This window comes from Lissotriton vulgaris, chromosome 2_1 (assembly GCF_964263255.1).
Source record: "Lissotriton vulgaris chromosome 2_1, aLisVul1.2, whole genome shotgun sequence".
Taxonomy (NCBI): domain Eukaryota; kingdom Metazoa; phylum Chordata; class Amphibia; order Caudata; family Salamandridae; genus Lissotriton; species Lissotriton vulgaris.
The window spans coordinates 284,725,647-284,752,344 of record NC_141687.1 but is presented as its reverse complement, the minus strand read 5'-3'; the positions used below and the strand labels follow the sequence as shown (position 1 = coordinate 284,752,344).

At 45.8% G+C, this 26,698-nt stretch overlaps 2 protein-coding genes across 4 annotated transcripts in view; both read right to left on the bottom strand.

Moving 5' to 3' along the window:
* The window catches only part of TUBD1 (tubulin delta 1), a 239,849-nt gene that overhangs the window by 36,566 nt on the left and 176,585 nt on the right, over positions 1-26,698 (bottom strand). The gene's annotated exons all lie outside the window — the stretch shown is intronic.
* On the bottom strand, positions 1,722-26,698 carry LOC147729980 (uncharacterized). Its single transcript, XM_086958415.1, has 3 exons — positions 26,521-26,698; positions 25,481-25,635; positions 1,722-2,642 (listed from the first exon to the last, which is right to left on the bottom strand). Exons 1-3 carry the CDS (start codon positions 26,696-26,698, stop codon positions 1,722-1,724), a joined length of 1,254 nt encoding a protein of 417 aa, XP_086814541.1.

Below are 26,698 nucleotides of genomic sequence, written 5' to 3'. Positions count from 1 at the left end.
GATCATGCCTGAAAATGCTTCTGAGAGCTGCAGCTGCGACAGGCACCGGGGAGAAGGGCGGGCGATATGAATGTCAGCAGCCCTTCATGCCAAGAACAGATGCATACTGGTAAGTAGCATATTCCGTTCGAGGCATGAGGGCTGCTGAATTCATATCTGTGCATAGAATAAATAGCAGTTACCTCCTTACCGGCGGGTGCCCGTGCCAGCTGCAGCAGTCTGAAAGAGAGTTCTAAGAACAGCCTGACCTACAGCAGCTTGCTGTTTGGAGTGTACATCCACGCAGTAGTGTTTGGTAAATGTATGTATGGTGGACCATGTGGCTGCTCTACATATGTCTTCTAGAGGAATATTACCCAGGAATGCCATGGAGGCCCCCAATTTGCATGTGGAATGCGCTCTAGGGGGAACTGTTAGTGTGCGTTTAGCTTTTTGATAACAGATCTGGATACATTTGACAATCCACCTGGCTATTCCTGATTTGGAGATAGGGTTGCCTTTATGTTGTGGAGAGAATGCAACAAATAGCTGTTTAGTTTTTCGAAAGTCTTTCGTCCTGTCAATGTAATACAGGAGAGCTCTTTTGACATCTAAGGTGTGCAGTGCTCTGTCTGCCACCGAATCTGGGTTAGGAAAGAATACAGGCAGTTCTATGTTCTGATTGATGTGGAACTGCGAAACCACTTTGGGCATGAATTTAGGGTTTGTGCGAAGCACCACTCTATTTGCATGGATCTGCAGGTAGGGTTCTTGAATTGTGAGGGCTTGCAGCTCACTGACCCTCCGCAGGGAAGTAATAGCGATTAGGAAGGCCACCTTCCAGGTAAGGAACAGAATTTTTGCGCTGGGAGGGATTGCTGAGGTTGGAACCTCTGGATGAGCGCTTGCATGCTGTGGACTCTGGCTGCGGCCGGCTGCGCCGTGGCCGACTGGGTGTCTATTGACGCCCCCAGGTACTGTTGCACATGGGCTGGTTGCAGGTGAGACTTCGCGTAGTTGAGAGAGAACCCCAGACTGTGAAGGAGGTGAATGGTCCGCGACATGTCGTGGCCGCACTGTACGGCAGACCTTGCCTGCACGAGCCAGTCGTCCAGGTAGGGATACACGTGAATACCTTCTCTGCGCAGGTGTGCCGCCACGGTCGCCAAGCACTTGGTGAAAATCCTGGGAGCAGTAGTGACCCTGAATGGCAGAACCCTGAATTGGTAATGCTGACCGTTGACTGTGAACCTGAGATATTTCCTGTGACTCAGGTGAATGGGAATGTGGAAATATGCATCCTTGAGATCCAGGGTGGCTAGAAAGTCGCCCTGACACAGCAGCGGCAGGACTTGCTGCAAAGTGAGCATGTGAAAGTGCTCCGAGAGGATGTATTGGTTGAGGGGTCTGAGGTCCAGAATGGGCCTTAGGGATCCATCCTTTTTTGGAATCAAGAAGTACAGGGAGTACACCCCTGCACCCCTTTCTGCGGCAGGCACGAGTTCTATGGCTCCTTTTTGCAGCATGGAGAGAACTTCTTGCTGCAATAAGTGCGAGTGCTCTGCGGACATAGGACGGTTTCTTGGGGGTATGTGGGGGGGGGTGGAGGTCAGTTCTAGACAATAGCCGTAACGGATAAGTTGTCTCACCCACCTGTCTGTTGTGATGTTTTCCCAGAGTGGCAGGAACTGCTGGAGTCTCCCCCCGACAGGTGTTAGATGGTCGGGGGCAGTGACAAGAAGTCACTGTTTGTTGGGAGTGGAGGACCTGGCGTTGTTACTGCCCCGGCCTCTCCCCTTGGCGCTGTTCCCACGGTATCCACCTCTGGTGTTTTTAGTGTATGTAGACTGTGCGTTGTCCTTGCCGTACTGTGAGTGCTGTTGAGCTTGCCCTCTTGTTGCTCCCCTGTTACCGGAGCGACGAAAGGAACCGCTCCGAAACTGCTGTGACTGGAGAGCCCCCATGGACTTTGCGGTCTCAGTGTCTTTTTTCATCTTTTCTAGTGTTGTGTCAACATCGGGTCCAAACAGGAAGTCCGGGTTAACCGGCTGATTAAGAAGAGTAGTTTGGATCTCAGGTTTAAACCCTGAGATGCGCAGCCATGCTTGGCGTTGCAGCATTACACTGGTATTGATTGCTCGAGCGGCAGTGTCCGCTGCGTCCAATGCGCACTTGATGGATGCATTGGAGATCAGTTTACCCTCTTGTATAACCATTTCCGCAGCCTCTCTGTACATATCAGGCATGTGCTGCATTAATTGTTCCAGGGTGTCGTAGTGCGCCCTGTCATACCTAGCCAACAGGGCCTGTGTATTGGCTATTCTCCAAGTGTTAGCGGCCTGCGCCGCCACCCTCTTCCCAGACGCTTCAAAGATTTTGGATTCTTTGTCCGGAGGGGGGGCATCCCCTGTAGATTGAGAGTTAGCCCTTTTGCGTGCGTTAGCCACAACAAGGGAGTCCAAGGGGAGCTGGCCTTTGCTGTAGGTGGGGTCCACTGGCGCAGGCCTGTATTTCTTGTCGATTCTTGGGTTGATAACCCTGGCTTTGGATGGCTCTTTAAAAATAGCTGCGGCATGCTTGAGGACCCCCTTAAGCATGGGCAGGGTCTTGGTGGAGCGTTCGGACGTGGAGAAGGTGTTGAATAAGAAGTCTTCATCCACTGGCTAAGCATGCATCTCAACGTCATGATTGAGGGCAGCGCGCTCAATCAATGCATTGAATGCTGCAGTGTCCTCTGTCGGAGATTGTTTGACAGTATAGGACTGAGAGTCTGGAGTAGTCTGAGGTTCATCAGGATCATCGCCTTGATCCCCTGCCCCAGACCATTGATTTGAGACCTCCTGATCAGTGTCAGTATTGTAAGTGAAGCCCATTTGGCTATAGTCTGCAGTTAAGTCCTCCTCACTCTGTGTTGGAGAATGAGCAGTATGTTGCGAGTAGTCCTGAAGATGTTCCACAAGAACCGGAGAGGTGGCGGAGTCCATCTTCCTCTTGAGGGGAATTTTGTAACCCTCTAAAGGATGTTCGGGCGCGATTTTCCGCTTGTGAATGGTGAGCCTGCCAGACTCAGAGTCAATGAACAGTTTTGTCTGGTTGTCGTAAGAAGGCTCTTGATAGACGACCTGTGCATGTGAGGACACCCTTGCCATTTTGGAAGCCTCTAGAGATTTTGGGCGTGCTGTTGGTGGAAGGCCAAACTTAAGGGGCGTCGACTCAGCCTGTTTCGAACCGGAAGCGCCTGCTTCGAGTTTCTTCGAGGCCTCCGTAGAGCGCGTCGACTCGAACTCCTTGCGCGGTGCGCCTCCGTCTTTGGGCGTCGACGACGTTTTCGGGACGTCCTTGGTTGTGGCTTCGACCCTCTTCGCCAGTCCAACCTTGAGCCCCGAGAGGGGTGGCTGGCCTTTCTCGAGCGGAAGCCCCTTGCCCTTCTCGCCATGCGAAGTGGTCGAGGGCTGCACCGACGCCGAGGCCTTCGAGGCGACGGTCCTGGTGGTAGAGCCCGGCTTCGAGGTTCCAGCTTTGGCGCCGACGGATACCTTCGGCGTCGAAGGATTGACGACGGGCTTCGAGGAGTGCGTCGACGTCGAACCGACCACCATTTTGAGTAGTTTCGGTTTCGAATTCTGTTCCACCTGTTTCGGTTTCGATTTCACGGAATCGACCGATGGCTCCTTTGAAGGGGTCTTAGCCTGGCCATGGCGTGGGGCTGTAGACCGAAGGGAAGGATCTTGGCTAAGGCCTTTCGGCGATGCCTCGACCGGAGCCGGAGAGGTCTGAGTGTCAATGACGGGCCCTGGAACTACGGGCGGACTCGGTTCACCACCGGAGTCGTCATCAACGGCCGCAAGGGCCTGATCGTCGTCCCCTACCTTGACGACGTCCAGGTCGTGGACGAACTCCTCATCCGGCTCGTCCACTTCGAAATTGGAGTCTTGCTCTGACGCCGGTTCCGACATTTCTTCGGGAACATCATTTTCCGCCTCTTCCTCATCCTGGAAGAGTTCCTCGTCCCCGGCATCAAAGATGTTCGCAGGTGCTGGAGCCGACTGTTGGGCCGACTGCCTCGCCGCGCGTCGAAGTTTGATAGTTTTCTTCGATCGGAACCTGGAGCATGCGAAACATTTTGACTCGTCGTGGTCGGGGGACAAACAGGTATTGCACACTGGGTGCACATCTAAGTTCGAGTATTTGGAGTTACACACAGGACACCGCTTAAACGGAGTCCGTTCCATCGTCGATGTAGTCTGGGCCTGAGCCGTCGAGAAAATGTTGACTTTTCGACGCCGATCGAAGAATCGAAGGGGCCAGGCACCGAGCGAAACAATACCGACGCTAAGAAAGCCTTTTGGCCTTAGGGATACAAAGTTTATGAGTTATTGAACTGGAGTTAAGATTGTTTCTTTCCGCCATTGGGTTCGGATGTCCAATCTGGGGATGGAGAGGATGCCCATGCGCACTGTAGTCCAGGGGAGGAGCCACCTATATCGTGATACTTCAAAGACTCTTCCAGGACAACAATGTGCAATCATCCGGACCCAACACTAGGCGGCGATCTATGCAGAGATATGAATTCAGAAGCCCTCATGCCTCGAACATACCCTTCCAAGAATCCTCTTTCTTATGCAGGCTCTCTCGTTTCAGCCTCCATCGGGATGCTCTCAAAACTACAAAAAAGGATCAAGTCCTTCCTCTGGGGAGAAAAGTAACAAACGGTGGCAAGGCTTGTGGCCTACAAGCACCACAAGAGTGAAGGACTAGGAGTCCCGAATCTGACTGACTATTATTTTGTTGTTCAGGTTTGATACATCTTGGAGTGCAACCTCAATGAATCTTAGAAATACTAGTGCTTCACTGACCAAACAATAGCAGGCATCCACATCTGGAAAATCCTGAGGCTTAAGAAGTATTGGGCATGGGGTTTGTACACATCCTGTAAGAAGCTGGCTCTTTATGTAGTATATTATAATGAGATATATGTGTATCCGAAGGAGCTCTTTTAGGGGGTAGTATGGTCCAGCAGCCTTAGACTTATCAGAGGAGTGTCCGACATCTGCAAATAAGCACCACCAGTCAATAAATGATAAACATGACTCAATAAGGAGATCCACACCAATTTATAAGAATAGGTCGTATCTTTATATGTGTTTCGTCACCAAGTCAAAAAGGATCAGGGAAGTATGTTTTTCAAGAGAAATACATTCACATTCAAACAGTCGGAACATACTGCACTTTTCGAAGGTGGCAAGGTTATCCTATAGAAGGAAAAACAAAAACAGCATACAAGTTCTTTGCAGCAATGTAAGCGACCAACCTCTGGGACTTGAAGTTTGTATGAGACAAGGTCCAAGGCAGCACCAGCAAATCACCTCCAGAAGCACGAGGGCGGCCAGGTGCAGTGGTGCAAAACAGCAAAGGGTGCCCAATGCAAGTCGATGGGGATCGGCCTTCGTTAACAGATGCTAGTGTCAGAATGGGAGTCCAGTCAGGCTGAACCACAGGGGGGGGGGGGGGCTCAGACCTCACGATGCTCAGGGCGCGGAGACACCTGCGGTCCTCTTCTCCACGGGATGGGGCGATGGGTGCAGACTTGTCTTTAGGTATTGGGTTTTTGTCACCGGGCGCAGTCATGGTAGATGGGGCCTGCAAACAGATGGTGCAGGCGGCGTTCGAAATTCCACAGTGGGAATACCCTAAGTGGGCTTCGAACCTAGTGGCTCTACGGGCCACGTTGGCCCACTTCAGCTTGGAGTAGGCAGCTCGGTGCAGTGGAGCTTCCTAGTGTCAGGTTTATGCGGTCTTGGAGCCTAACAGCTCAGTCCATGGTACCTGCGATATGCAGGGAAACAACTCTGCTGTTCAACAGGAGTACCTGTGTCTCAGGAGAAGTGCTGGCAGTCCTCCCAGGCTCTGGAGGATCAGGAGCTTGCAGGAAGAGATGACTTTTGTGCAATTGTTGACAATAGGCGAACAGGCTGGCAGGGCTGGTGGTATGTCAGTAGCTTCTTCTGCAGTTCTCTTATCAGCAAGATCCGACATGAGGCAACCCCTAAATACTGAATTTAGGAGCGTTAGGGGGGGTGCACGGTAGTAGCTAATGGGCTACCTAGCCTTGGAGTCACTAGGCCCCCTATAAGACCACTTCCTGGGGGAGGCGGTCAAAACCCTCTGAAAAAGTTCCAGATTTTTCCATCACCAAGATGGCTAACTTTGAAAAGTTGCCTCCACTTCAGGTAGCCCACCTTAGGGATGGCACTAGCCTGAGGGTGGACACGCCTATCTGACTAGCTAGCCTTTCAACAGGTCCCAGTGCCAAATGGCTCGGGACAAAGAATTGGATTCTTCTCCTGAGAGAGAAACAAGATTTGTATACTAAAGCCGGTATGCCCTTTGAAACTAGGATGTTTGATACAAAACATCCCTATTTTCAGTGAAACCATCACGTAGCTGGGGAAATCGTTTTCACCAGCGTCCAGCACATTCTTTTGAAATGGCTTCCCTGATCACTTGTTCTGGCAGTAATAATACTGACCTGCACGGGGGCATAACTGCTCATGCAGTTATGCCCTCACATGTGGTATAGTGCACCCTGCCTTAGGACGGTGAGGCCTGCGGGAGGAGTGTCTTACTTATACTGCATGCAGTGTCGGCAGGTGTGACGCACAGGCTGGGTGCCATGTTGTGTTTTCACTTTTGTCCGTACTAAGACACGCAGCCTGCAGTGCATGTTTGCAGGAGCTTGGTTAGGGGTATCTTAGGACGGAACAATTTGTGCTGCAGCCCTTGGGGACCCTCTTTACAATTTCAGGCCCTTGGTACCAGCAGTGAGATTTTCTAGGGACTTTTAGAGGGTACTGAAGGTATTACCAATTGGGTAAGAAATTGCACAGTTTTGGGAAAGATTCAGCACTGGGGGCCTGGTTAGCAGGAACCCAGTGCACATCCAGTTGAATTCACATCAAATACCAGGCAAAACGTGGGGGTGACCATGTCGAAAAGGGAACTTTCCTACATAAAAACCTCCCAAACAAAAGAGATAAGACTAACCTTTCCCTAGAGGGGCTTCATCTTCTAAGTGGAAGAAACTGCAACTACCATTTGAAATGGCATGGTCAGTCCCAGGTCTATGTTCCATTGTAAAGTCCATTCCCTGTAAAGAGCTGGACCACATCAACAGCTTGGGCTTTTCACCTTTCATTTGCCTTAGCCATCTGAGAGGTCTGTGGTCGGTTTGGACAAGGATGTGCGATTGAACAAGTATGGCCTCAACTTCTACAGGGACCAAACCACAGCAAAGGCTTCCTCTGAATGGCATTCCAACGCAGCTATCTGGGGAGTAACCTCCTGCTAATGAAAGCAAAAGGTTGTTAATGGCCATCGTCATTGGTTTGGGATAGGACCTCTCCTACCCCCTTTTCAGAGGCAACTGCCTGCACTATGAACTGCTTCTAATATCCTGGAGCTTTTATAATGTGTGCTGAGCACATTGCTTCCTTTTGAGTTTTCAAAGCCTTCTGACAGCTCACTATCGAGTTTACTTTCTTTCGCATTTTCTTGGAGGTCAGTTCTGTGAGGGGGTACAATGGACCTGTACCCCATTGCAAACCTCCTGTAATACCCACTAAAGCTAAGGAAAGCCCTGACCTGAGTCTGGGTGGTTGGAGCTACCCAATTCACAACAGTTTGGATTTTGGGATGTAAGAATTGAACTTATCATCCACCTACCAGGTGGCCCAAGTATACAACAAAGCCCTGCCCTATCTGGCACTTGTTTGCTCTGATAATGAGGCTTGCATTTCATACAGCCTCAAAGATCTTACCAATATGAATCAGGTGATCCTGCCAAGGGGAGCTAAAGACAGAAATATCATCAAGATATGCCGCACTTGAGGACTCCAGGACTTTGTTCTCCAACCTTTAGATGGTGGCAGGGTCATTCTTTAGTCCAAATGGCATGGCAGTGAACTGATAAAACCCATCTGGGGTTCAGAATACAGATTTCTCCTTTGTTCCTAGGGTCAGACCAATCTGCCAGTACCCTGATGTCAAATTAAAAGTACCAAGAAATGTGACTGCCCCTAATTGGTCAATCAATTCGTCAGCACCAGGAATTGGGTGCACACCTGTCTTGGTTACTGCATTGAGGCCCCTACAGCCCACAAAAAAATACTCAGCTCAGTTTTACCACACTTGGTATAAGGTTTGGGGACTAAAACAAGTGGACTGGCCCGGGGGCTTTCAGAACGTCAATGAATCTCAATTCCAGAATCTTGCTTACTTCTGCTTTGATGCTTTTTTTGACATGGTGAGACTGCTGGTAGAGTTTATTTCTCACCAGTAGGCTGTCTCCAGTGTCCACATTATGGGTACACCAGCTTGTCTGACAAGGGGTTGACGAGAAGAGCTCAGCATACTGCTACAGGCTTCGCCTGCATTGAGACGGCTGTTGGGCTGAGTGGGTGTCTAACAAGACAACTCTTCCACTGATCCATCTTTAAGGTTGTGGCAGAGGAGGTCGGGGAGAGGTTAGCTCTCGTCCTCCTCCTCTTCAGTGACCATTAGCATGGCCACTTTAGCCCTGTCATGGTAGGGTTTAAGGCGGTTCCCATGGATTTCACTTTTGGGGTTCCTGCAAGTGCCAAAGTCCACCAGATAGGTGACCTCCCCTTTTGATTCTAGTATACAGTAGGGTCCACTCCATTTGTCTTGGAGGGCCCAAGGGGCTCAGGCTCCAACACCCCACACTTTCTGCCCTGGTTGGAACTCCAACAGTGCAGCCTTTTGGTCATACCAGAGCTTCTGGAGGTCTTCGCTGGCCGCTATATTTTTGGATGCATTTTCCATGTATTCAGCCATTTTGGAACGAAAACAGAGTACATAGTCCACTATGGCTTGCTTAGGCTCTTTGATAGGTATTTTCTAGTCTTCCTTCACCAGACACCATGGCCCCTGTACAGTATGACCAAACTGAAGTGGTAATTCTCTGTAGCTGAAAAATATGTATGGCAGTAAAACATCCCATCTCCTTCAGAGTTTTTCAGTGAGTCAACCAATCCTACTTTTCATGGTTTTCTTGAATCTCTCAACTAAACCATTTGTTTGCGGGTGATATGAGGTGGTAAACTTGTATGCTTCCCCACATTCAGCCCCCACGTGTTTTAGGTATCCAGACATGAAGATGGAACCTGTTTGACACCACTTTCTTAGGAAAAGTCACTCTGGAAAAGATACCAATGAGGGTTCTAGCCATGGCAGGAGCAGTAGTAGACCTAAGGGGTATTGCTTCAGGGTGTCTGGTGGCGTGATCCACCACCACCAGTAAAAATATGCTCCCTGATGCTGCTTGAAGGTCTAAGGGACCGATAATGTCAACACCTACCTTTCAAAGGGAAACACAACCACTAAGAGTCGAATTAATGGGTCCTTTGGGTGGCCACCAACTTTTATACTGGCTTGGCAGGAGGCACAGGAGTTGCAAAACTCCTTCACCTTCTAGGACATACCTACACAGTAGAAGTGGGTAACTAACCTACTCCAATTTTTGGCCGGTCAAGATGCCCAGCTAAGGGGATGTCATGAGTCAAAGTGAGTAAGAACTCTCTAAATAATCAGAGGCTCTACCACTCTCTTCATTGCATCAGGTTTGGTGTCTCTGGCCTCAGTGTAGAGGAGTCCCCTCTTCCCAATAGGTTCTGTGAGAGCCACTGACATCTCCTTTTTCCTGATCAGAAGCTTGCTGTTTCTGGCTTTCAAGAGTAGGACATGTCCTCTGCCTCTAGCACAGATCTTCGGTAGAAGATCCCCCGAACCCAGGGGCTCCACCGTGTGAGACCCAAGTTCCTCGGGTACATTTCCGTCTGGGTCTGACAGGTCGTCTCTCTGAGGAGTAGAGACTGGAGCTTGTGGCTGATTTGAAGCTTGTTTTTCTGTTTTCTTGCCTTTTATCTAACAGGGTTAGGTCATTCTTCCAGACTCCAACTCCTCTTTTTCATTTAGGGCTTTGCATGGCGTTCTTGTTTATGCACACACTCATTCCGGTATACCCAGCAAAGCTGCATGAGTTTTTCTTTCAACCTCACCCATGTTGAGATCTCCAGATCATTGCCTAGCAGACAATCTACAGGAATTGCCAAGGATACCACCAACTTTTTTTGGCCTGTAACTCCTCCCCATTCCAAGGACACCATCCCCATGGCATGGACCTTTCCCTGATTATCAGCATCGGGAACTGTGAATGTCTTACCAGTCAGATATTGTCCAAGTGATACCAGTTTTTCGGTTACTATGGTGACACGTGCACCTGTATCCCTCAGGGCTACAACTCTGATCCCATTTATATGAGGCGGTTGTCTGTATTTTTCCATGTTAACAGACCAGGCAGCCAGGTCAGGTACATTCACCCCACCCTCTGAGACTAAAGTTCCTTCGGTGAGCTCTCTCACACGGTCAGGGCTCACCTGGGATCCCATCTGGAAACTTGCCACTGGATTGAGTGCAGGTGCACTAGGGGGACTCTTTTTGTAGGGACAGCTGGGTTTTTTGTTTGGTGCCCACTGGCCTTGCAATTAAAGTACCAAGCCCTACATGGGATACCAGTTCTCACCCTGGTACCCACCCTTAGACCGTGTTTGTCTTGGAGCCCACGAATCTGAAGTGGGGAGAGGCCGAACTAGAATTCTATAAAGCTCTAACATAACAGAACATTCAGTGTCAGGAGCCCATCCCTACGCTTTCCTGAGAACAGCTCCCAGAGGAAAGCACCAAAACCTTTGGCTGAGTTGCCTCATTTTACAAGCCCTCTCAAAGGCTGTAAACTATTTGACGATATCATCACCCTCTGTAAATCCCTTTCTGGATCATAGGGTCAAAAGCTTCTGCTTTCTCCCAATTTATTTCCTGCCACCAGAGAAGGGTTCTAGGCCCAGCTCAGCTCTTTCCTTTTCTAAAGCGAAGAGTTTGACCTCTAAGACTATCCTCTAGGCTAGACAGATCAGCATCTTCACTCTCTAAGTCTTCTGGTGCACTACTGGTAGTACCACCAGTGGTATTGTTATCAGTAGGACCACTGTTGGAATCATTATCAACCTAAACCACTTCAGGGTCGTCTTTCCCTCTCTCAGTAGGAGCTCCTTCCTCGGCCAGGGATCTAGCATTATATGCAAGCAGTTTTTACAGTTGTGCCTTATTGAGACTAGGTCCATTGAGAAGGTTCCATGCTTGGCAGTGGGACTTAAGTCAGTATAACTTAAGCGTCTCCTAGGGTCCCACATTGACCTCCTGGGAAGGACCTGCCTCCGACATGGTATTAAAGTAGTTGGGACCTTTTTAGAAAACTAGAAAAACATGTAAGTACTTTCTAAAGGCCTAACTAACTTAAATATGTTTTAAATTCTAAACAGTTACACCATGGGACTTAACACAAGGCCTTTACAGCTAGGTTTTAAACAATAACAAAAAATACAAAAAAATTATGGAAGCTGAAGACAATTTAGGATTCTTTAGTGGAATCAATTATTATCCATGTGGTACAGCAGACGTCGAGTCTTGTATCCAACTGCTGCACCACCAATTTAGGAAGCTGGCTCTTGTATGTAGTATATCAAAACAAGTTATACTGTGTAAAGTGTCCGGGGATTCCCTTACGAGTGCGCAGGGACTTGCTCTAGCAATCCCAAGGAGGAGTTTCCGACATCTGCAAATACGCACAACAGATAATAAATGATGCACATGAGCCAATAAGGAGATCCATGCCAATTTCAGAGGCAGCAATGTTATCCTACTGTAGGAAAAACAAATACGGCATACAAGTTTTTTGCAGGAACTTAAGAGACCGACCTCTGGGACGTGTGTATGGTGTAAGGTCCAAGGCAGCACTAGCAGATCACATCCAGCGGCACGTGGGAATCCGGGAGCATTGGTGCAAAACAGCATTGGGTGCCCAATGCAAGTCGATGGAGATCAGCCTTTGTTAACAGATGCTGCAGAGTCGGACTGAACCAACAGGGGGGGCTCAGAACTCACAATGCTCATGAAGGGGGACACCTTCAGTCCTCTTCTCCACAGGCCAGGGGAGACGGGTGTAGGGGTGTCCTTAGGCATCAGATTTTCCTCACTGGGAGCGGTCGTGATAGATGGTGCAGGTGGCGTCGGAATGTCCACAATGGAGAGACCCAAGGTGGGCTTCAAGTCTGGGGATCACGCTGGCACCGCCGACCCACTTCATCGAGTGCTAGAAGGCTATGGTGCAGTGGTGCCTACTTGGTGTAGGGCTTTCGCAGACTTGGGGGTCTTACAGCTCAGTCTTCGGTACCTGCGAGATGCAACTCTGCTGTTCCACTGAAGTTCCTTTGTCTTTGGAAAAGTGCTGGCAGTCCTCCCAGGCTTTGGTGGATCAACAGCTTGCAGGGCAAGACAACTTTGGCCCTCACCTGTAGCATAGTACACCCTGCCTAAGGGCCGTGAGGCCTGAGGCAGGGATGACTTACTTATACTGCATGCAGTGTCAGCAAGCATGGTGCACAGGCTGGGTGCCATGATATGTTTTCACTTTTGTCTGCATCAAGACAAGCAGCCTGCAGTGGCCATTTGCACGAGCTTGGTGAGGGGTCCCTTAGAATGGTACAATTCATGCTGCAGTCCTTGCGGACCCTCTGAAGTACCTCAGGCCCTTGGTACCATTTACTAGGGACTTTTAGAAGGTAGTAAAGGTATTTCCAATTGGGTAAGAAAATACAGTTTTGGGAAAGAGATCTGGCACTGGGGGCCCGGCTAACAGCAACCCAGTGCACTTCTAGACAAAATCAAATCAAATACCAAGCAAAAAGTGGGGGTGGCCATATCGAAAAGGGCACTTTCCTACACTCCACAGTGACAAAAACGAACTGGGGGCTTGTAAAAAAAAGTGATACCCAAGAAAGGGCTGACACCGACACCCTTCCCTATCACATCATTCATTAACAACCCGGACTTTAGCCCTACACTATCCAGTGCTACATATGCAAGGTGGCAAGAATAAAGCTGGAAAAGGATCAGAGACTTTTACAGCCATCTGCTGCTCAGATTAAATCTGAAAACAGCCTTGCTAAAAAGGAGCACCTGCAGATCCTTCCCTGGGTCACCCAGAAAGATGTTCAACCCCTAGCAAGATTAATCTTCACTAAAAAAAGAATATGAAAACACATTTAATTAGACATATATAAATGTATGATGGTCCCACCCTGGGAGTGGGAAAGTAACATGATGGTAGGAGGAAGTGTTAGGTCCTACGTCATCCAAAAAGGAGTGTGATGACATCTGCAGAACAGCCTGTATGACCGCAACCTGTGCAATGGGCAAGGAAATGCTGACGATAATTCTGTACCACAGGTTATATACACTACTTAGACTAATCGCCTGGGATCCTTTCAAATTACCAGAGTGTTAGAGGGGGTGTTGCAACTGAGATACCCTTTTACACTAACTATGGCTCTTTCCAAAGCTGCAGTGATGTTGGGTCATGGTTCTGGGAGATATAGACAACTTATTAAACACCACCTTGCCAAGGGTTCCCACAAATATCATTCTGGTCTACCAAACAGACACACCTTTCCTTTGTCCTATATACAGCCAAGCACACTATACTAGCACTATGGGGTTCGGAGTAGTCTCCATAGTGCAGACTTTGGATATATTGACTCTCTGATCTGATGGCACTGGAAAATATGTTTCTTCAAATAAAATGAGGTGATGGGAGGAATGCTTGCAATAAATCTAATCACCTGAAATAATTCAGGGTAGCATTCCAACCCATCATTCTTTTGCCGAACATGCCACCTCAGTTTGGAATTATGTTTTCTGTACACAAACACGGGGAGTAGATCTTTATTATTCTTTGGGATCCTTACTCTTCCTCTTGAATGAATTTACTAAATTAGCATGCCCAAGCTACCTCTGAGTTTTAAGCTTAATTGCCCTGGCAGATGGAAATTAAGTAGGTGACCGGAGTAACAAGTTCTGACAATCACGGGCCATAGGGCTCCTCCATGATATAGGTGCCGTCTTGAGATTTACTGTGTGAGGTGCCATAATGGGGGTGGAGGGAAAGGGGAGGAATGAAAATGAAAATGCTACTTATCAGTATGCATCTGTTCTTGGCATGTAGGGCTGCAGATTCACACACTAGTGCATAGATCGCCATCTGGTGGTGGGCCTGGATGATTACATTTTGTTGTTGTCCTGGAAAAGTCTTTGTATGGTAGATGACTCCTCCTCTGGAGCATAGTGTGCATGGGCATCGACTCCATCTTCAGATTGTTTTTCGCCATTAGGGAAAATGATGGAGTTGTGTGAGAACAGAAAGAGACGTCCATGTATGGTGTATCTAATTAAGATAATACTGGAACAGAAAGAGGCAGCCGGGATGTGAATCTGCAGCCCTACATGCCAAGAACAGATGCATACTGGTAAGTAGCATTTTCCGTTCGAGGCATATGGGGTGCAGATCACACGCTAGTGCAATGATTGCATAGCACTTCTCACCCTTAGCGGTAAGTACCAGTATCTGTTGCAGTGGTTTGGAATAGTGTTTTGAGTACAGCCTGACCCACAGCAGCTTGTTGTTTTGCTTGCACGTCTACACAGTAGTGCTTTGTGAATGTATGCGGTGTAGACCATGTAGCTGCTTTGCAGATATCATCTAAGGGAATGTTCCCTAAAAATGCCATAGATGCCCCTAGTTTACGGGTGAGTGAGCCCTAGGGGGAATGGACAGAGTGTGTTTTGCTTTTTGGTAGCACATTTGAATGCTTTTAACAATCCACCTTTCAATCCCGGTTTTTGAAATGGGATTACCTTTATGTGGAGGAGAAAAGGACACAAAAAGCTGTTTTGTTTTACAAAATGGCTTTGTCCTATCAATATAGTAGAGGAGAGCTCTTTTGACATCTAATATATGGAGAGCTCTTTCAGCAACTGTTTGAGGTTGGGAGAAGAATACTGGCAACTCAATAGATTGATTGACACGGAACGGTGAAATGACTTTTGGAAGGAATTTGGGATTTGTCTTTAGAACCACCTTGTTGTAATGGATTTGAGAGAATGGTTCTTGAATTGTTAATGCCTGGATCTCACTTACTCTTCTGAGTAAAGCAATATTAATTAAAAAAGCTAATTTCCATGAAAGAAATTGTAAGTCACACTTATGCAAGGGTTCAAATGGAGGACCTATTAGCCTAGTGAGAACAATGTTTAGATTCCATACAGGGGAGGGTGGCACCCTGGGAGGAATTTTTCTTTTGAGGCCTTCCATGAAGGCTTTGATGGCAGGAACTCTGAGTAATGACAGATGTGGTCTGTTTTGAAGGTAAGCTGCTACAGCAGCAAGATGTAACCTGATTGATGAATATGCTAAATTGCATCTTTGTAGATGTAGCAAGTAGCATATGCTACTTTGGATGGAAACATCCAGTGGGTTAATGTTATTATTGGTGCAATATATAACAAACCTTTTCCACTTGGCTGCATAGCATGCCCTATTGGTGGGACGTCTAGCTTCTTTGATAACATTCATGCAATCAAGTGGTAGATTCAGATATCCAAATTCTAAGACCTCAGGAGCCAAATCGCTAGGTTGAGCTGCATGGAATCTGGATGCATGATTTCTCCATGGCTCTGTGTTAGCAGGTGTGGAGAGAGTTTTAGTTTCTGATGTGGTACCACTGAGAGTTCTAGTAGTGTGGTGTACCACGGTTGCCTTGCCCAGGTTGGTGCAATGAGAATCAATGTGAGGGAGTGTTGCTGCAGCTTGCGCACCATAACGGAATGAGTGTGAGAGGCGGAAAAGCATACGCAAATCTGTCTGACCAACTCATCCATATTGCATTGCCTTTGGACAATGGGTGTGGATACCTGGCGGCGAAGATTGGGCATTTGGAGTTGAGGTGTGTGGTGAACAGATCGATTTCTGGCTGTCCCCACTGTTAAAAAAAAGGTTGAAGAACTTGCGGATGAAGTTCCCACTCGTGAATCTGTTGTCTCTGACGACTTAACAGATCCGCAACCTGATTGTGAACTCCTGGTAGATGTTCTGCCAATAGGAAGACTTTTTGAGGAATGGTCCACCTCCATATGCTCTGTGCCAGCCAGGAAAGCTGTAAGGAGTGTGTTCCTTCCTGTTTTTGGATGTAGTACATGGCTGTCATATTGTCGGTGCTCACTAACACAGCCTTGCCTTATAGGTAATGTTGGGAAGATTTTAGAGCTAGAAAAATGGCTAGCAACTCCAGTTGGTTTATGTGGAGTAGCTTTTGCTGCAGTGTCCACCTGCCCTGTACTGTGTGCTGTGCCAAATGAGATCCCGAGCCGGTGAGGGATAGCCCCACCTGTGGAACGGCCTCTATGAACGTCCGTCCTTTGGAAAGGTTTTTGGTGTTCCACCACTGCAGAGAGCGATGGGTCTGGCCGTCCACCACCACCAGATCTGTTAATTGACCTTGAGCCTGGTTCCATTGGCTTGCTAAGCACTTTTGCAGGGGGCGCAATTGGAGTCTTGCGCACGGTACTATGAAGATGCAAGACTCCATCATTCCAATTAGTTGCATGAACACTCGAGCTGGCAGTGCGTGTTGCGGTTGGAATTTTTGTAGAAGATCTTGCATACTTTGTATTCTTGCTGGATTCGGGGATGCAAGAGCTTTGGAGGTATCTATTGTGGCACCTAGATACTGTTGAGAGAGGGATGGTTGGAGATGTGACTTTGTCTGGTTTACAGTGAACCAGAGCTTGTGTAACAGGTGAATGGTCTGGTGCGTGTGCTGCACGCACTGGTGGTATGACTTGGCTTTTATTAGCCAGTCGTCGAGATATGGAAAGACATGGATGTTCTCCCTTCTCAAGTGTGCTGCTACTACGGCAAGACACTTTGTGAAAACTCGAGGTGCTATAGTTACCCCGAAAGGGAGAACCTTGAATTGGTAATACTGCCCGTCCAGTACAAATCAAAGGTATTTTCTGTGAGCTTGATGGATAGTGTGGTATTCCATGACTTGATGTCATCTGGAATCTATCTATGTCATTTGGAATTGTCTTAGTAACTTGGAATGTTTTCTCTTGATTTATTACTGTTACTGTATGGCTTATGCTGTGAGGACTTCTCCTGCTACCTGTGGTTGTTAAGCTGTACTTCATATGAATAAATCTACTTGAACCTACTTCCAGTGTAGTTGGATTTACTACATAATTACTGGCGACGTTGGGAGCAGTGGATTTTTGAAGACAGCGTTCACTTGTTTTCTTCATTATCATGCAAAATTTTTATTTTGCCAACTAAAGGAAAATTCTTCCTCTTCAGCGGTGAGAAGCTCCTTCTATGCATTTTCAAACCTACTTAAAGAACTTATTGGACATTGCTTCTCAAACGTAAGTCTGCTTCTTTCAAATTATTTTGGACATTTATTTTAATTCTGCGCCTTCACGACTTCACCACCCCAATTCTGCGCTTTCACGACATCATCACCCTCGACCGCATTTATCGAGCGGTTTTCACTTTCGTAATTTGAAGACTTTCATTTTAATTACTTTAGCGTGTACGCTTCTCCCCCTATTCGCTTACTTTTAAAAGTAAACACTCAAGAACTCACCTCGAGCCTTGAGTCTCGAGCATCCCGAAGTTCGTTTACTTTCCCGACCATTTGCGCTGCATTCTGGGATTACCGCGTCATCGCGCACGTCATCGCGCACATCTAGACGCTCACGGCGGCCATCTTGGTGAAGTTTGAAGCAAAAAATTCATGTTTTCTCGGATTTACCGAGCAGATAGGAATTTTAATTCCTGAATATTCACCTCTTCTATTTTAATTGAAACGCTTTGCTGCAAATTTCAACGGTGATTTGCACACCTTTATTAAAAAAAAAAGAGAGATTATTCAATTTCAGCAAATCCACAACTACGGTGATTTGCACACCAATTCTGTTGTTTTCTTTTTTACTATTTCTATTTTTACTTATTTATTCATACTGTTCTAGCATTAATCTATATTGTTCTAACATCAACCTTTATTTACAGGATGTCTAATATTGCTGCACCACCCCATTTTCTTCAAGTTGCAGGTGATCCTCCTATAGAATGGGACCTTTGGTACCCCATGTTTATTGCATATGTGGATGTTTTAGAAAAAGAGGATTGTTATGCAAAAAGAAAACTTGCTCTTTTAAGACATTGTCTCGGTGGTGCAGGGATAAAAGAATTTGACAAACTACCACCCTTGGAGGATGCTGGTGGTTGCTTCTAAGCAAATGAAGATTCGTTTTGGTAGAAGGATAAATACTGTGATGGAAAGGTTCAAATTCTATTCTCGTGAACAGAAACCTGACGAATCAATTGAAGATTATGTTGCAGCACTACGTTCACTTGCCTGTACTTGTTCTTTTGAAACTATATCTTACGAGCAAGTTCTTAGGGATCAGATTATGATGAAGACAAAAAGTAAAAAGATCCAAGAAAGACTTTGGTTAGGGACTGAGACTACATTAGCTGCGGTAGTGAAAATAGCTAAAGGTAGAGAACATTCCGAAATATTTGTATCTGAAATTAGAGGGAAAAATCAGAAAACACATGTTCCTGAGGTTGAAGTAGCTATTGTTAAAAGTCAAACCAGTCATCCCACTTCAAGTGTTTTCAACAGTAAATCTAACTTCAAAAAAGAATATGTACGAAATGCTAATGATAATAAGAGTTTTGTTAAGAAGGGTACAATATTTTGCTATAGATGTGGTAGCCCCAACCATGTTGGCAATTACAAGGGTTGTCCTGCTTGGGACAAAATCTGCATAAAATGCAAGAAAAAAGGGCATTTTGGTAATGTTTGCAGGTCTGGTCAAAGAATTAATTACATATCGCCTGAAGAAGAGGAAGTTCTTAATAGCTTGAACTGTATACTTTCTGTTGATGAGAGTATTCAAAAGAATTTCCCTTCTTGTACAATTTTTATGGATGACAAACCTATTGATATTTTTGTTGATTCTTGTGCGTGGTACACCATTATTGGTAAGAATATTTTTGAACAATTGTGGCATCAAAGAGAATTATTGAGTCCAGACATATATCCTGGTGGGTACACGGGACAAAAAATTGCTCTAGAAGGTTTTTTTTGGGCGAAGATATCTTTTAAGAACTGGGATATCAGAGCAAACGTTTATGTTGCTACCAAGGGCGTGTCTATTCTTGGTTGGCCTCATCAACGTGGTTTAGGAATCAAACTTGATCCTAACGCTAATCCACCAGTTTATGTTGATGAGCCCCGATTTGAAAAGTTTATTACTGATTCAGTGGTGAACTTAACTTTAGATGCATCTAGCAATGTTAGTTTCACTAAGAGTGTACTTGAAAGGTTTCCTGAAATTTTTAACGACAAGTTGGGAAAATACGTTGATTTTAAACACAAAATCATTTTAAATGAGAACGCTGTTCCTGTTAGGCATAGGGTAAGAAATGTTCCTTCAGCTTATAGGCCTAAATTAAAAGTAATGCTAGACGATTTAGTCAAAAGAAACATAATTGAGCCAATTGAATCCTCCCCTTGGGTTTCGCTTTCACTTAAGAGCTCAGGCGAACTTCGCTTATGTGCGGATCTTCGCAGTCTTAATAAAGAAATATGGATAGATAAACATCCTTTGCCAAACATACACGAGTTAATTGCTGCGTTATCAGGTGCTACTGTTTTTTCTTCCATTGACTTGGCTAGTGCCTACCACCAAGTGGAGTTACATGAAGACTCAAGGAAACTAACTGCTTTTGTCACTCCAGAAGGTATGTTCCAATATTTGCGCATGCCTTTTGGGTTGGCGAGTGCAGCCTCCGTTTTCCAGCGTCTTATGAAAGAGTTATTGACAGAATGCAAGGGAGCTATAGCTTTCCAGGATGACATTTTGATTTTTGGGAAAGACTAGATTGAACATGATGAGAATTTAACTTCTGTTTTGGAGAAAGTTAGATCTAAGGGTCTTACGCTGAAATACACCAAATGTAAGTTTAGACAAGACAAGGTTGAGTATCTAGGACACGAAATCTCAAAGTATGGTATCAAACCCAAAGTTAACCATGTTCACAGCATTGTCAATGCATCTTCTCCTAATTCAAAAGAACAATTACTTTCCTTTTTAGGATTGACTGAATTTTACGGTAAATTTGTAAAAAATTATTCAGATATTGTGCATCCTTTGAGGATCCTATTAAAAAAAAATGCAAAGTTTGAGTGGGGCAAAGAACAACAGGAATCCTTTGAAATTTTGAAACGTAAAATTGTTGAAGCTCCATTCTTGAAGCCTTACTCAGTCGGTAAGGAGTGTATTGTTTATGTTGACGCAAGCAATGTTGGCTTAGGTGCTGTTTTGATGCAAAAGGATAAATCTGGTGAGTTTGTTGTATCGTATGCTTCTCGAGCTCTACGTGATGCTGAGAAGAATTACTCAACTATTGAGAGAGAATTACTTGCTTGCACTTGGGCTTCCCAGCATTTTAGACAATTTTTGTGGGGGACAAAATTCTCTTTGAGAACTGATCACAAACCTTTGATCACTATGTTGTCTGCAGGAGGTGGAAGAGTTCTTACTGCTCGTCTAGCGAGGTTAGCAGCCAAATTACAAGAATATCGTTGTGAGGTTGTGTATATTCCAGGACGTTTGAATGTTCATGCAGATTGTATGTCACGTTTTCCAGCAAGTGTAGAAGTAGGGAATAGTGTTGATTGTGAGGTCGCATACTCGTTTGCAGATGTTAATGCAATTTCAAATCTAGAGAGCTCTTTGGTTTTCTCCGAGAAAGATTGGTTAGAAGCTATGAAAAATGATGCTGTTTTGAATCAAGTTAAGCAGTTCTTGATTAGAGGTTGGCCTGAGGAAAGGAAACTTTCTGGTGATTTGGCGTCATTTTATAAGGTCAAGGACGATTTAATGTTATGTCAGGACATCATTGTTAGATCTGATAAAATTATTCCTCCTATGAAATTAAGGGAAACAATTTGCAAATTAGCACATGAAGGACACATGGGCATGTCCACTACTAAAAGGAGGATTAGGGAACACCACTGGTGGCCTGGCGTTGATGCTATGGTGGATAGTTGGGTCAGGAATTGTTCTCCTTGCTCATTGAGTGACAAATCAGTGAAGAGTATGTCTGTTGATATTACTCCCATTGAGTATGCTAATGGCCCTTGGCGAAGATTAGCTATTGACATTATCGGACCTTTCAGTTATCAATCTGGTAAAGAAATGTATGCCTTGGTTCTCATTGACTACTTCTCAAAATGGCCTGAACTGAAAATTGTTGAGAAAACTTCTTCAGAGCAGGTGATTGAATTTCTTGATGAAATATTTGCTAGGGAAGGTTTACCTGAGGAACTTATTTTAGACAATGGTCCACAGTTCATTAGCAGCGAGTTTGAAGACTTTCTTAGAAATTGTGGAATTATTCATAAAAGAACCTCGAATTATTTTCCACAAGCCAATGGCCAAGTTGAGAGGTTCAACAGGGTCATCAAGGAATCTTGCCAATTAGCTGTAAGGAGTGGTTTGAAGGGGAAGAAAGCTCTTCAAGCAACTTTGTTAACCTATCGTTTGTCTCCCAATTCAGTGACTGGTTTGTCTCCTTTTGAGTTGTTACGAGGGAGGAAACCAGGTTCTCGTCTTTTACCTTGGTGGTTAAAAGGTAATTCTCCTTATGAGGTAGATTTTAAAGAATTGAAGGATAAAATTGGGAAATAACAGGAGAGAATGATTCAACATTCTGCCAAAAAGAAGTATAATACTTGCAGTGTAAAGATTGGTGATCTAGTTCGTGTAAAAATGGGCGGTTTGTTTCACAGGAAAGTTTCTAGATGGTCTGATCCTGTCAAAGTCATTGAAATCTTTAGCAAAGCTTTCAGAGTAGAAGGAGGGAAAATATGGAATTTGAGAAGGATTTCCTTATGCAAGTCTTCTGTTGCTTCTTCCACTCAAAAAACTACTTTTCCAGAAAAATTTATTTCAGACCATAATCCAAATGGTTTTTCTGGTATGCATGAGGCTTATGACAATTTAGATAATGAGGTTGTAAATAATTCTGATGTTGTGATTAATCCTAATGTTCGACCTGATCCTTGTGTCGAAATTGACAACCAATCAAATATAGAGTGTGAAGAAATTCCTTTAAGACGCAGTGAGCGCGTGAAATGTGCTCCTTCAAAGTTTAAAGATTACATTAGAACTTATTTTTTTTTTTTGTATTACCTTGTTTCTCTTGGGGGTTTTTTTTTTTTTGTTTTTGTTTGTTTTGTTACTTTCTTTTATTTTTTTCAAAGGGGGGGAGGTGTGTGGTATTCCATGACTTGATGTCATCTGGAATCTAACTATGTCATTTGGAATTGTCTTAGTAACTTGGAATGTTTTCTCTTGATTTATTACTGTTACTGTATGGCTTATGCTGTGAGGACTTCTCCTGCTACCTGTGGTTGTTAAGCTGTACTTCATATGAATAAATCTACTTGAACCTACTTCCAGTGTAGTTGGATTTACTACAGATAGGAATGTGGAAGTAGGCATCCTTGAGATCTAGGGTAGCAAGGAAGTTGCCTTGTTTTAACAGAGGAAGGACCTGCTGTAATGTGACCATATGGATGTGCTCGGACTGTATGTAAAGATTTAGGGATCTCAGGTCTAAATAGGTCTGAGGGAGCCGTCCTTTTTGGGAATAAAAAAATATGGGTGGTAAACTCCTGTGTTTTGATGGTGTACTGGAACTGGTTCTATTGTATTTTTCTGCAGTAGAGTGGCCACTTCTTGTTTTAGGAGTGTGTGATGTTCGTGTGACATGGGACGCTGCCTGGGTGGTATTGTTGGAGGAGTGGAAGTGAGCTCCAGGCAATAACCTGACTGAACTATTTGTCTCACCCACCTGTCGGTTGTGATGGAATTACAGACAGGTAGGAACTGTTGTAATCTCCCCCCGACAGGAGTGGAATGGTCTGGGCGAAGTCACTGTTTGGGAGTGAAGGCAGTACTGGTGTTGTTACCTCAGCCCCTACCTTTAGTGTTTTTGCATCTGTATCCCCCTCTGTAATAGCCTCTATTGGGTGAGGATTGGGTGGGTGCTTTGTAGGAAGAGGAGACGGTGTCCGTTGGAAAATTTCTGGAGTCATCCCTGTAAGAGGAACGACGAAAGGACGCTCTGGGAGTCTGAGTTTGTAAAGCTCCCATGGACTTTGCAGTGTCAGTATCCTTCTTCATTTTTCTAGTGAAGTATCAACTGTAGGACCAAAAAGATGTTGCAGGTCAAAAGGTTGATTAAGAAACCAGAAATGCACAGCCAGGCATGTCTACGTAACAGTATGCCAGTATTTATTGCCCTCGAGGCTATATCAGCAGCATTCAAAGCACAACGGATGGAAGTATTAGTGATTACCTTACCCTCTTGTATTAAGTCAGAAGCCCTGGTCTTATATTTGTCTGGCAAATGTTGCATAAGGGTTTCAAGCTCATCGTAGTGAGCCCTATCATATCTTGCCAAGAGAGCTTGAGTGTTGGCAATTCTCCAGACGCTGGCAGCCTGAGATGTCATGCATTTGCCTGAAGCATCTAAAAGTTTGGACTCTTTATCAGGGGGTGGGGCATCCCCTGATGTCTGTGAATTCGCGCCTTTCCAGGCGTTTGAGACCACTAATGTGTCTAATGGTAACTGGCCTTTGATATAGGCTGGGTCAGTTGGAGAGGCTTCCTACTTTTTCTCTAACCTGGGATTAATTACCCTGGCCCTGACGGGGTCTTTAAATACCTCAGGTGCGTGTTTCACAACCCCTTTAAGCATTGGTAAAATGGTTGTGGTTTTATGTGATGGTAATAATGTGTCCATAAGGAAGTCGTCCTCCACTGGATCAGTGTGTCGATCGACCCCATGAAAAGTTGCTGCTTTATGAATGAGTTGTGTGAACCCTATAGTGTCATCTGGAGGAGATGGCCTAGAAGGGCATGTGTCATCTTGTGGTTGATCTGAGGCATCTGGTGCATTCTAATCTTCCCAAAGATCATCTGATGGTCTAGAGATATTATCTGGGTCATCTAGGAGTTGCTCATCTTCTATCCTCCCTGAATAATCATCCTCATCATTATCTGCTGGTGCAGGGCTATGTGGGATGAATGGTGAATGTGCAGGGGAAATGTCAAAGTCTGGTACCTGTGGAAGTGGTGACGGTACCCTGATCGACGGGGAGACAGAGAGGACGCCTCAGGGAAAGCGGCTGGAAGAACTGAAGATAGACAAAAGTCGCAGTAGGTCCTTCCACCTCTGCCCTCCCATGGAGCAAGTAGGCTAGATTATAGGAGTCATTTATTAGGATACTACACAAAGAGGGTTATTTGCAATTCGCAGCCCCTTCCCACACTAGAAGCAGATCCATATTTTCTGACACTAGGTGCCGGAAGGTGGACCTCTAAGTAATAACCTCCCCTTTGGTCCTGAAGAATGCTACGTACCTTTCAGGGACACAGAAGCAGAAACAAGTCGACCCTTTGTAACACAGTGAAGGGAGATTAATGTCCCACATCACTGACCACTTCTTTTAACATGCGTATATCAAGAGTGAGAGAGAGGACTACACTAAGAGCACTTTAGCGAGTGCGACACTTAGTCGTTCACACTCACTTAAATATAATTTTAACTACTGCACACACCACCTCGGTCCTGAGGAAAGCCAGCATAATTAAGGCACTGGCTGAAACAGGTCAACCTACACTGGACGTAGGTGGTCTTAACTCCACCGCCATAACGTCCCACTGCCTTGTTTTTAACCGCCCACGGAGATCCAGTCATTAAAATTTAATTTACCCTCTGGTACTGGGTTTTAACTTTCACATCTTCACTCACCACACTGCACTCTCAGTAACATACCTGCTCCGCTGTAATCAGGCGTCGTAGCACACCCGGGACACGCTAGGTGTCACTGGGTGGGCTCGATGATAAAGCATGCCACCAACTAGGTTGGTGGGTGAGGGCTTCATGAACACCTACTACCTGCCTGCTGAGATAATACAGTCTAGAGTCCTATACAGGTCACTATTGACTAGTCCTTGTTGACACTTCTTTTAACAACCATACATTTGATCCCTGAATAAACTTAGGATATGGACAAGGGTAATGGTTTTTACTATACTTTTCCCTCCCCCTCGGCCATCACTTAGATTTAGAAGTGCATCCCTGTCTCCAGGTGTATGCCCACCCTCTATCAAACCAAGTTTTTAGAGGGCGAGGACAGCCGATGATGAAGCATGACACCGGGCGGTGTATGAGGCCAGTCCGTACCTTTTTATGAGATGCCCCCATTGGCAACACATCTCCCCCTAAATCTGTAGATACCTTTAGGAACACATTATAGGGACAGTCTTCTTTTGTGGATTCATAGTAGAGTGGAGGCTGGCTTGCCCCTAAGCCCCGTGCCTCTGGTTCCCGCCCTTGGCATACACTGTTAGTGTGTGTGGATGGTAATATTGTGTCCATAAGGACGTCATCCTCCACTGGATCAGTGTGTAGATCGACCCCATGAAAAGTTGCTGCTCTATGAATGAGTTGTGTGAACCCTATAGTGTCATCTGGAGGACATGGCCTAGAAGGGTATGCGTCATCTTGTGGTAGATCTGGGGCATCTGGTGCATTGTAATCTTCTCAAGGATCATCTGATAGTCTAGGGATATTATATGGGTCATCTAGGGGTTGCTCATCTTCTATCCTCCTTGAGTAATCATCCTCATCATCATCTGCTGGTGCAGGGCTGTGTGAGATGAATGGTGAATGTGCAGGGGAAATGTCAAAGTCTGGTACCTGTGGAAGTGGTGAAGGTACCCTGATAGGAGAAGTTTGAGCATGCTTATTGAGAAGGACTGGAGCTGTCGGGGGGAGGGGGTCCTGTTTTCTTTTAGCAGGCAAAGTAATGACATGTCCAGTCTTTGGATGAATAAGAAGATTATTTTGTTTTGGATGTTCTGTAGAAGCATCCTTTTTCAGCACTGACTTGTCTTGCTTGGGGCCGAGTTGTTTAGAAGGTTTAGCAGCGTTTATTACAGTCTTTGGAGCAGATTTTGGTTTTGGTTCCGAAGACTTGTGGTCAGAAGCTTTCTTCGGCTCATGTTTTTTGTTCGGATCCGGAGTTATTGGTTCCGAACTGTGATTTGTGTTGCCGACTGGGTGCCGAAGTGTGTTTCGGTGCCGAAGTGGCCTTTGGTTGGATTGGTTTCGGTACCGGAGTTGTTTTCGGTTCAATAGTTTCCGGTGTGGAAATTGGTTTCCGTGCAGAGCTGGTTTTCGGCTTGACCGATTTGGGTACCGAGGTTTGCTTTGGTGCTGGAGTTAGTTTTGGTTTAAGGACTTTTTGTTTCTCAGGACCTACAGGCTGACTTGAACCCGAGTTGCCTAGAGGCTTCTTGGTAGTTTTCGTTGCCGGGCCCGAAGGCGGGCGTCGAAAGTTTGTGCTCGGTGTGCAGCTGGTCCCGGAGGTGGAACCGAAGCCTGGCCCGGTATGAGGGTGTGAGCAGGGTCGACGTTTGTACTCACGACCTGTTGACCAGCTGGAATGGGATCGTCATTGTCTTCTTGTTCTTCGGCTCCGGAAGCTGAATCCTCTGCTTCGGAAACGGCAACGTCTTCCTGCTGTTGTTCTTCGGACTCTAGATTGACTGGAGTTTCTTCTATGATGAGATGTGGTGTCGAGGAAGAGGATCGCGCCAT

Bases quoted from the DNA above. Each gene is read 5' to 3' on its own strand.
- LOC147729980 (XM_086958415.1), bottom strand. From the start codon at position 26,698: ATGGCGCGATCCTCTTCCTCGACACCACATCTCATCATAGAAGAAACT. The intron at 25,636-26,520 runs GTACAAACGTCG...ATCCTTGAGAAG, and splicing joins AGCTGGTCAACAGGTCGTGA to ATTACAATGCACCAGATGCC. The intron at 2,643-25,480 runs GTCCTTATGGAC...ATGCATGCTTAG, and splicing joins CTGATCCAGTGGAGGATGAC to CCAGTGGATGAAGACTTCTT.